The sequence below is a fragment of the Cygnus atratus genome, chromosome 10 (assembly GCF_013377495.2).
Source record: "Cygnus atratus isolate AKBS03 ecotype Queensland, Australia chromosome 10, CAtr_DNAZoo_HiC_assembly, whole genome shotgun sequence".
In the NCBI taxonomy this organism is placed as follows: domain Eukaryota; kingdom Metazoa; phylum Chordata; class Aves; order Anseriformes; family Anatidae; genus Cygnus; species Cygnus atratus.
The window spans coordinates 20,200,586-20,212,388 of NC_066371.1; the positions used below are offsets into that span (position 1 = coordinate 20,200,586).

At 44.6% G+C, this 11,803-nt stretch overlaps 1 protein-coding gene across 1 annotated transcript in view; it reads right to left on the reverse strand.

The window, feature by feature from the left end:
* SUSD3 (sushi domain containing 3) overlaps positions 1–8,140 on the reverse strand; it is a 44,091-nt gene extending 35,951 nt beyond the window's left edge. The window contains exons 1-2 of the mRNA XM_035558195.2: positions 8,058–8,140; positions 4,809–4,882 (exon numbers count right to left, since the gene is read on the reverse strand). Coding sequence (XP_035414088.1) covers positions 4,809–4,882; positions 8,058–8,065 — 82 coding nt within the window. The 5' untranslated portion in view covers positions 8,066–8,140. The remainder of the gene's footprint in view (positions 1–4,808; positions 4,883–8,057) is intronic.
* Positions 8,141–11,803: the final 3,663 nt, after the last annotated feature.

Genomic DNA, 11,803 nt, shown 5'->3' on the forward strand with positions numbered 1-11,803 from the left:
ATCAGGATATGAAAGAAGCACTAAGAGAAGATAGGGTTATAGCAGAAAAGATAAATTAATTCTTTGCTTACTCGTGATGAAAACAGGGAGGGAAGCCAGAATCCCTCTTTGAAGGGATGCACATGATGGTCTGTAGATGGTAGATGATGCTGTGGACCACATAGGCAAAGAATGATAGCAGGTGGCATTCATCAAGTGGCCAAAAAACCCTCAAGATGAAGCAGGCACATTAATTTTTAAGCCTGATGCATAACATTTCACTTAAAATCTTCTCAATTAGCTAAGGTCTGAAATAGAGCACACAACACCAGCTTTTCAGAAGGATTTCTTTCAGACGAGGCCTCAGAAGCTATTGGCTGGTAAGCCTAAAATCTGCACCAGCATGATAGTAGGAAATGTTTTAGCAAATAAAATCAGTAAAAACATGAATACATTTAATATACTGGGGAAGAGTCAACATGACTTTTACAAATGGAATTAAGTTGTATCTCAAAAATCCTCTGGGGATGTTTAAAGAAGTCAACAGGACAGGATATAGGGAATGTCTAGCTGATATTTTCTACCTGGATTTTCATAGCAGGGCTTTCAGCAAAACCTCTTCTCAAAGGACTGCAAGCAGCTAGGGCATAACAGGAAAGGATGTAGCCCTAACAGAAAAGTGATTAAAGATGGGAGATACAGAGCTGCTTTTCACAGCCGAGAGAGGTGATCAAGGGAACTCCTCCGAGCAAGGAAGACAGCATGTGGGGACCTGCGGCATCACTTGTGCCACGGGCCAAGCTGCGTGCCCGGGCCAAACTCCAAGCCAAGCTGTCACAGCTCCTCCACCTGCTCCTGGGCTGCCACCAGCACAGGGCTGACAGCCAGGGGACCGCTCACGGACTGCACCCAAAGCTCTACCTTCCTTCTGCCCAGGAACCCTGCACTTCTCCCTGGGAGATGTGGGCAGATATCGGAGAGGTGCTGGACTCAGGATGGGGCCGTAGCTCAGTAACTTGTATTTCCTTGTGCTGCTGTTAGGTACGGGGCAGTGACACGGGGTGGGGAAAGCACAGCAACATGCAGCTCTGTATATCCCACCGGAGCACTGCCTGGAAACGGTGAGTTAATGTGAAGAGCGGAGGGTTTTGTTCCTTCTGCAACAGAAAAGAATAAACACAGTGCAGCAGGCCAAGTGGCATCAATATACATGCAGTTTTGCCAGTAGCTTGGAAAAACAAACATTCTGAGAACAGCCATTTGTGTCTTCAGTACAAGATAAAATGTTACTGGGTACACTCACACGCAAGCCCTCTCCTCGAGCATTGTTCGGTGCTAATCAGCGCAGTTACAGTTAAGCAGACATGGCCTTACACGTTCATGTTTGGTTTGGGATTTGGTGCCTGTGGTAATCTGGCAGATGTCACACTTTCTTTCCCAGCTCAGTTTCTTAAAATTATAATAGAATTATCATTTTATCATTATTTGCTTTTTATTTTCCCGTTTAAATTGTTTGTGCTGAGCCTAGGAATCAGAAAATAAAATAAATGGTAAGAACATGCAAATCCCCAGATCACAAACACACACACTGCACAGCACCACAGGGCTCAACAGCCCTGAGCCCTGCTATGAATGTGCATGAGCGCAATGCAAACCAGCCTCAGCTGTTCAGAGCCTTCACATTCTCCATTTAAGCCCCAAAACCAGCATTTTAGCCTGTAGAGATGGTTTTAAGAGGCATGGTATTGGAATAAGCACACACAAAGTAAAAGGAAATAAATAATGGGGAATTCTTGGAGGAACTGGGAAAGAAGAGACAGAAAGCAAGTGGCTCGTTCAAAAGGAAAAGAATGAAAAAAAGTGCCTGTGTGACACTTCCAGGCTTTCAGAAGGACAGAGAAGTCAGAGGACAGTCCACAAAAAACTGCCTGACAGCAGGTTGCAGGGGATGCGACGGTGCCTCGACGAGGGATAAGAAAACAGCACGGGCTCACCACAAGCAGGGTCCGTCTGCTGGGAGCTGATGGCAGTTATCTGAGGAAGGGCTGAGCCGCCGAGCCGAGGAGCGTGGTACCTGCCGGGCAGATAGGAGGCCCATGGACACCATGCCTGGGGGGATGCAGCAGGCAGAAGCTGAAGAAGAAATGGGTGAATTTCAGGTTCTCCCGCTCCTGGCTACTGGAAATTGGACACTGAAGAAGAGTCCCCATCTCTTCTCACTCTTTTCACTCCCATCGGGTTTCGAATGGAGCTAAACTCACACCAGGAACCCTTGCCTGAAACATACCAAAAACCATGGGGCATCCAGATATTGGGGCATTCAGGCTGAGAGGGCAAGAGGGAGGCTTGCTCTAACAAATAGGATATATATATGTGTTTTATTCTTACATTTAAGATCTAAATGTGAAAACAGTTCCAAAAACCAGAAGCTAGTTTAGAAGAAAAGATGCTGTGGGGCATTAAGTAGGCGGATTATATGGAGGAATAAAAATGCAAGCAAGCAGTGGGATTTTCCTCTCTACTTAAGACCTACAGCTCTTGGAAAGTAGATCTGCTGTGAAAATCAGAGAGCTGTTGATTTTAAACAAAAGCAGCTTTCTGCTGAAACACATCTCCCAGTGCCCTGGCATTACCAACAAGTAGCAGAATTCTCTGAGCAAGGGGGAGAAAGATTTGTTTCTCAGCGAGGATGACCCCTTCCCTCCTCGTGGGCTACCAAAAATAAGCAGAAGAAATCAGTGACCTTGCTCAACGACACCTTGTGATCAATATTCAGAAGGGAGCTTGGCTTTCTGCATTAACCCCCCCAACGAGGGTGCTTGTTCCTCAGCTGCTGCCCCTCCTGCCTCGGGGCTGAGAGCACACGAGCAAATGTGGAGGGTTTAAGATGGAGAAGTTGCAAGGCACTGTGCGCGAGGCCAACGGGGTATTGGGTCCCATGCCACAGACAGTTTTTATATAGGGTCACAATGTTATCAACTGGAGTGAGATGGTCTGTTTTAAAGCACACAAAGCAGAGAAAGCTGACAGGCCCATGAATAAACCCAAGGTTCAAGTGATAATTTTTAAATTATCCCACAGAAGATGGGGAAAGCTCACCCCTATTACATGTGAGTGAAAAAATATTCAGGTCAGCAAGAGTTTGGCTTCAGATCAGAGCTGAATTTGATCCTGTGCATCTTCAACATGCACAACATTTTTCACCAAGAAGGCTTCTAAGCAAAGGCATGAAATGCATTCCCGAGTGTACCTATTTTGTTTAAATTGAAACTAAATGCACACCTCTACATCCTGTTTTTTCCCTTCACAACAAAAATAGACAGGACAGACACAATGTATACCTGAAAGTCCAAATTTATACCAGCAAGAACAAGTGCAGCAGTCATCACCTTTGCAGACTCGTTAAAGGAGTTATTTCTCCCCACAGGACTTGTCAATCTGATTTCACAGACAAGGAAAGTAATTATTAGGATATTTATGCTAATTTTATTTTCCCACCACAAACTAACCCCTGGAGTTACAGTCATCCAAAACACATTGTGTGATCTGGCAGCGCTCCAAATCCTGCTGACTTACCTCCCATAATTAGTACCTTTACTTCATTGTATCCACTCAGTCTTTGTACCTCGATTCTCTGTGAAACCTCGGGTGCTTATTTTTAATGAGTACAGCCATGAAGAAAATATATTCCCGACACAAGTTATGAAGAGATAATGTCAGCAACTTCTGAAAGTGCAAGCTATACATTTGCTGGTGGCTGGAGTAAGTCAAGTGGATCCACTCACTCTCCATTTATTACTCTGTATAAAATACAGTTACACTTTATGCAGGCAGCTTTATGCAGGCAGTTTTCTGTAATAACCATTTGTTAGAGCCTACCATGTAAGGGCATGAACAGGAGAGCTATAGCTTAAATATTTGGCCTGAAGCAAAAACCTCTTCTATTACTGATGTGCGCTGTTGTTAGAGTCACCTGTATACTAGATTATATTAACAAGTGCTAATAAGTAAGCTGGTCTCAAGTCCATCTAATTCCACCAAGAAGTATCTTCCCTCTAATAAAAAAAGAACAGCAACCTTTCTGACACAAGCCTATCAGGAGCTCAGTTCACAGAAAATATTTCATTCTACAAGTGATATCACCAAACCAGCTTACTTCGGCTTACTCAGAATTGCTGGGCTTTGGCTACAGCTCACCAACAGCTCCATTCTCATATAAACAGGCAGAGACAGCAAAAGAAGCTAGGATCAACTCCCTGGGCATAAATAAATGAAGTATCCTGCCTCAGCCAGCATAGAAACCCCATGAGGCATCCTGCAGTCCCATGACTAACTGAACTACTGACCTTGATCTGGAAAACTCAGGGGAATACTGGGGGCTTTCCAGTGTGTACCAGGCCTTGCAAATGCTCACATTGGGCTGCACCTCTTTTTTTTTAGATTCATTGCAGTCATAAATCCCAAATGTTTCCCAGTTCTCAGCTAGAGTGTGGTGTGGAGAGGCAGCCAGGAGATACAACCCGTTCGTCAGGAGAAAACTCAAGTTATTAGTTCATTAGCAGCCATACAAGATCCCTTGTGCATGGTCAGCAAGCTTCTTTGGCCCTCTGATCACAGCTGCCTAAACTGATCCCTGCAGCCCCAAGAGTCAAATGGAACATGCTAACACCAGAGCAATATAATGTCATCTGCAAGCCATAACGCAGGCATGAATGAAATAGTAAGGAAATATTTAAACCTGAAGAAGGCAAAAAGGCTTGGAGAAGCTTGTCCACAGCCTCCAGGGAAATGTTCTCGAGTTTCAAGGAAAGCAGCAGTAGAAAACTCACCTTTTCCTGGTGTAGTGTTCTTGACTGCAGTCATGGTGGACACCCACAGGATCTCATAGTGCCAGCCTGAAAGACTGGGAGGACAGGAGCACGTGAGAGAGAAAATAGTGAACAGCATCAGCTAAAACATGTAAAGCCATATATATATATATATGTATATATACACACACATACACACTTAAAGCTAATAAAATTGGATAATAAAGCAAATGCTGAACTTGTCTGCAGAACTTTTCCACCCCAAAAAGCAGGCAGGCCATCCTGGTAGAATGCTTAGCTGGCAGGAACATTTCTTCCATGCCAGACATCTCAAGACTCTGAAATGGTTAAGAAATAATGCTGCCGTTGTCAAAAAAGACAGAACTGGCAGGAAGAAGTAGAAGTTATATTTCAGACAACACCAGAAAAATGAAAATGAGTGCCAGTGCGCAAGTTACAATGCTCCTCAGTGACCGGGGACACCAGGCGACACAGCTGTCAAGTGCTCGGACGTGTGAAACTGCACCGCCCCACCGACTGCAGGATCCCCGTCTCTTGGCCACAAAGGCAGAGAAAAGAAGGAATAAATATGTGAAATTGTGCATGGTTTGGCAATTCATTTCCTACACTGGGGTTCAGGCCAACCACACTCCGCTACAGAGGTCACTGCCAGCTGGAGCCAATTGAATAGCAAAGCACACAAACAAATATAAAAATATTTTCCTGAATTTGAAAAGCACTGAATTCGGCTGGCCACAGTGGGCAGATGCTGCTGCTCCTGCTCGTGAGGGTTTCCCCAGACAGTCAAGCTCTGTGAAGCTCTCTGTAAATATGTGCAGTGTTCTTGAAGTTGTCCAAAAGCCTTTCCAGTAAAAATTGCAATCCGGAATATGTTATTTGCTGATTGTTAACTGGCACTGTAGCTTAATTGACACAAAAAAAATACATTATTAGTGACTAATAACATGACTAGCTTTAGTAACTATTTAAATGAGGGAGAATAAGATAAAAAAAAACTTAGAAAGTGAGACAAGCACTCCCATGTACAATTTGGGATTTTAATGGAAATTGTTTACACCTGTTTAAATTAGATTACAAATAACTTTAATCTATGATATCTTAAAATTGCAAGAGAGTTTTCCAAGTACAGCCAGCGATTTGGCTGCTGGAACACATCATTTTTTGGTTGTCTGTTTTGCTTTAGTCTTTAATATACTGCATTAAGTGAAAAGGCAGTAAAACTGTGTCCTATCTTTGGAGACTGTCCACAGTTGAGTGGTACATGAATACGTCCTAAAAATACCAAGATCAGGACACATTTTGAGCTACCAAGTCAAAATGAAAAACTTTCCATTTAAAAAGCGTGTACAGCCATAGTAGCACATTCATCTTTCTTTCATCCTGTAGACACATGACTGACAAAGCTGAATTTTTATGTGCTGAGATCCTGCACACAATTCCCGCTGCAGCCAGAATTTCTTGCCACTGAGTACTTCTTGTCCACAGAGTGAGCTCTTACGACAATGAAGTCTGTGGAAACACCGTATGGCTTCATCCTTTACAACAAATTGATCGCTGGGGCTCACACAGGTGGACCTGCTCTCACAGATCAGGAATCTAGTGAGCAATAACCTGGCTGGAAAAATGTATAAACAATCAAGCTTGCCAGAGTTTGAAAACCTGAATGGTTCCAAATCCGCATGAGAACTCAAATCCAAAAGATACGGTTTAAAATTACTAACGCCAAGATCACAAAACTTTGAGACTCCTAAGCTTGCTTTTTTTATTTCTGCACGTGTTTGCTAAGTTCTGTTGTATTGTGGATTGCATTCAGCTACAAATTCCCCCAGCACATTGCTCCGGGCAGGAGCTGGTTCACCGCAGTGCCCATCACAACACCGTCACTATATGTGCCATCCTGTGCTGCTACATGATCAACACGGAAAAATTCATGCTGGCTTCTGGGCATGGATAAAATCCCAGTGTACTCTTCAGCCAACAACATACGTGGTGCCTAATGATGCCATATGTTATCTCCTCTGGTGCTGGCCCATAAGAGATCAGGAGGGAGAACTGCTGACTGGCAGTGGCTTCATCTCAGGATGTATTATGATCACAGGCTGAGATCCCCATCTCTCCCCATCCCTAAACTAGCTTATGTTTGACCTAGCTGCATAAAATGGAACAAACAATCTGAAAAGAGTTGTGAGAAGTACTTGACTTGGTGCTGCCATTGAGGTTAGAAAGTTAAAGCAGAAGAAATAAATTGCTACAAATCCAAAATTATGTGACCACAATTCTAGACCCAGTCGAATTTAGTGGTGTTTCATTGTTTTAAATTCACCTTCCAATTTCCGAAAAGTTGGAAAACTGCAGACTAATGGAAGTAAAGCATAACCTAAAAATAGAGAGAATATGTACGATCACATAAAGAATTCAGGGAAGGGAACATCTCAGCAACTGAGGAAGTCCATGGAGCAGTTTCAGGGCACCTCTCCTCCTTGTATTGGAAAAGTGATCGTAGAAACCTTTATTCATTTATTCCTCGGGCAAATATTTACTTGTTGTAGTTTTCTTATAAAAAAACGACTCTGAAAGAGCTTTTTCAGCCATAACAGAAGTAAACTTCAGCCACCTCAGAGTACTCAGCCCTTACCAGGTGGGATTGGGCAGAGCCAGCAGCAAGATCCCCATCACCGCAGTAGCACAGCACAGCAGAGGGAAAGCAGACCCTGACCCGGGTACATCAGCCAAAGGGGTCTTCCTTTATAGCTAAGCATAGCTCAAACAAGGCACAGAAGGGACTGACAGTGTTTCCAAGAAAACACAAAACTATGTCAATTTTAATATCATGTACAGCTGCATTTAGTACCTACCGCTGCCACCCCAGGATCTTGTCTGAGTGGATTACACCCACAGCAGCTGTGCGTGTACTCTGGGAGTAGGGATGTTTTGTTGGCTACTGATGCTCTCAGCCCTCAATATAATGCAGCTCCACCACATTACATGAACACCCAAGTGCTGAGTGGAAGCAGGACACCAGCTTTGCAAGCACTGAGACAGAGTCAGGCCAGAGGGGATGGCTGCAGTGACTGGCTGCAGCCCGGCCGTCTCCTTGTCTCTGGCAATAATGCCGTCGGTGCAAGTTCCTGTGCAGTCTTAATCTCTGTCTTCAATACTTGGCACAAAATTTAGTGCAGCACAAGTGCCTAAGTTGCAAGCCTTAGAGTTCCCTCAGAGACAGGAAAAAACCAGAGTCTGCTCACTTACCATACCATCACCCCGGGCTAGGAATCACGCTTCTGCCATATCAGAGACCTTACCAGCAAAGCCTCTCTAGACCAGGAGGTTCAATCTAAATCCCAAATCCAAACAGGCAGTTTATTTCTGTAATTTTAGCTTTTACATCAGTAACAGACCCACTCCTATACGCCTGAAATACTACAATTAGAACTGTATAAAAAATAATTTTCTATAGAGATAGATGCACACATAAAAATTCACATTGCATCATCACATACAAATCTCCCATCTAGATTAAGTGCATAAATATTGTGGCATATTTTACACAAAATATTTTGTGCTTGCTTGGTTTTTAAATAGCATAAAAGCAAATTCCCTCAGACTGCAGCACGGATGTTCTGTAAGAGGCTGTTCTACATTTGTAAGAAACAATAAACAGGAGAGAACTGAGAGATGATTTTGTATTTTAAAACTAAGTAGAACATAAAGTGAGTATTTCCCCCAGAAGAGCTCTCTTGATTTTAACTAATTCATTATGGTAAAACAAAGGAGAAATATATTAACCTGAGTTCTGTGGGAGTTTTTGCATTCAGCCCAGTTTCTGTGGAGCCCCAGGAGTGGCAGGATGGCACATCTGGAACATGCGGGAACAAAACAGGAGATTTGGAAACATTTTTCTTGCTCACCAGAGGAAAGAGCACTGCAGGCACTCTGCACCCCAACGCAGTTCCGCAGCACTTGTTTACTACGTGTACTTGAAAAACTAAAAGAAACAGGATTTAAAGGGGACCCCATATGATATTGCTTTAGGGGGATTTTTGCAGAGAATTGCTTGGGGCAATACCCCAGTGCACTGGGTTCTACACAGCTACAGACCCAGTCCTGCAGAAATCCTTCCCTGTGAAGTCCCAGATTCAGGACAGAGCTTGACAATTTCCCAGCAGTATTTAGATGCCATAAACATTGGTTTTCTGTAGACTACAGTCACCTCCAGTGTTCAGAGCCATAAAATCTCTCCTAGATCTGATGTAGCGCAGCATACAACAGAAGACCACTGAGCTCCAGCTACCCGCAGCACCTTCTGGCTTTTACTCCTTATTTAAATAACCGAGAAGTTTCTTTACTTCCTGCTAGGTTTGTTCTTTCAAGATGACTCCCATATGTCTGTTGCCCTGAGTTCATAGAAAAGAGACTCTCACTCTTAGAGAAGACAGGGAATAAAAGGTGAAATCCCCAAGTGCAGCTGATTGCTGCACATCGCAGCTCCTGTTGCTGGCCCTGTGGCTCTCGGGGACAGTCCAAGCCTCAAGGATTTGTTAGGTGTGGAGCAGGCTTCCAGCCCAAACTGCCACAGGTAAGCTCTGACATCCTCTGTACACCCATTGAGAGATGCAGGTAGAATTACCAAGGCAACTTGCTGGACTGAACCTGCTCCTCCTGCAGTGTGACACCGATTTTGTGTTTTATGCATAGGTTTGCATTCTGTTATTATTCTAAAACCAAGATAACTTCACTTGCACAGTCAGTAATGCCATTTCCATCCCGACATTTTGGCCTCCCATATGGAAACCAAAGACAACAATTGTGATACAGGAGCCTCAGCTGGATACTCTCACAAGTAAGGTGTTTAAAGCAAAACAACCTAAGTTATGCTATTTTGGCATACACATAACATTGGCAACAAACCACCAGACGATAGCTAGCAGTACATGCACTAGGAGACCGAGCAAAGCAGCACTTATTATTCTTCCTCTCCTTCTGCTCTAACTCTGATCCTGAACCTAATTAAACCTGAGTGACACCAAACATTACCAAGATTAAATTACAAGCCACTGCAGAACCGGAGACTCTTTCTGGTTGCGAGGGATCACGAGAGATCCCCAGTCCTGCTTTCAGACAGGGAGAACACCGAATCCAGCACCCAGAAGTGTAGCCAATCCAACCCTTAAACATCACCAAGCAGTGAGTGCTGGAACAAATACTGAAACAGACACCACAGGCAAGCTCCCCGTGCCTGCATCCCACTTACCTGCTGTTTCCCAGCCTGGCAGCTCAGCACCTGCAGGCTGTTCGCCCATTCAGTATGGCCCTCCAAGGATCCCTCACCTCCCACCAAGTTTCCTTTCTGGTTCATGTTACCCCAAATGCCCGTTCCCACCATGAACTGCCCAGTGATTTACACTGCCATAGGATGGCCACCACCTGCCATGCCTGTTCGGAGAGCTGCTTTGTCCAAAGGCACCCAGTGGGGGAAATCAGTGACACGATCACACAAAGCTACTAGAAAGCAGTGCCATTTAACCAATATATCCCATAGCCAGAGTGCTATGGCACTCAAGATGTCTCTGCCTATAAAGCAGCCTTCCTTTAGTTCTGTTAACGAACCTGCAAACACTGCAGAGATGCTGGCATGCTCCAGCAGGTTCCTGAGAAAGCAGTGGAAGAAATTGCTGAAGATGAAGGCAGGCATTTGACTGCCTTCCAAAGAAAGTAACGTCCCCGAGAGCATCGTGATGTACTCAGCCACTTCCAGCTACACGGGATGAAGGCACGAATGACAAAGTTTCTTCCTAAACATTTTATTTGCTCTTATTAGTTCCTGAAGATTCATCTCTATTCCCCTACCAGCACTGAGGCAGTTATCTGGAAACTTATCTATAGCTCACGTCAGGAATTTCAGTTGGCAGCAGATTAAGTTGGAGGTGGAGAGACCGAGTAAATGAGGACGTTTTCTTGTATCTTACAGAATCGCTGCCTTTCATTAAAACTGGTATGTCATCACTCCAGCAACCGACGTCCCTGCATTACAGCAGCTCCCATTATTTACATTTCCCAGCACTTTCTTTAGGAGCCCCGCACAGGCCCACTGGCAGGTACAGGTTTTCTTTGTGCCTAGAGAAGCCCTGCTTGCTCTGAATACTGGCTCACCTTATGATTAGCAATCATAATCCGTGGCTTTTACTGCAAGCATTTTACCAGTGATAGTTTTAGATATTAACAAGCTTATCAGAAAGTAACAAAACAGCCAAGAAAGCCTCAGCCTCCCCATCCCACGCAGTTCAAGAGGAGAAATTCTCACTGACAGGAGTCTGCTCTGGCCCCTATTTAGCAGGTATCACATTATAGTGCAGTAATCATTTTTCTCTTGCTCTCTGCGAAGTGGGAAGTGAAGTTACCATCGTTCTCCTAACAATGTGAAAGATTAAGGAGTTCATTTCCAAATCGCTGCAATAAAGCACAATTGGCAGGCAGGGTGAGAAGGAGAATAAAAAAAAAATTGTACAAGTAGCAGGCTGAAGTAGCAAATTGCACTTTTGAAGCAAGGCATGAGGCTTGGCTATGTGTTTTCCTTAGAAGACTTGGAGGTACCTGTCTTCTGAGGAAACCAGGAACAGGCAGGGGACAGGTAACCTCTGCAGAGCCAAACCCGAGCTGCCACTGCTCCGCACAAAGGGGCTGAGAAGGGGGAGTGTGATTTCCCTCCCCTTTCACACGCCAAACAGCTCCTTCTCACTGGTTTAGTTAGACTATAAATAAAAGTGTCCTGTCATCATCTTTGCTGATCCACCCCCTCTGCTCTCCTTCGGGCTGGCTCTGCCTTTCCTGGATTCCCTGTGCAAGAGCAAGAGCCGAGGGGAAGCTCCTGGGGCTGACATGGGACATTCAGGCAGCGTTTGTCCCTCTGGATCGCCCTCCTCGTGCCAGAAATCCTTCCAGGTCCTCGTGATGGAGCCTTGGACACCGGGTGCCTCCCCCGGGCCCCAGGTGGCTGG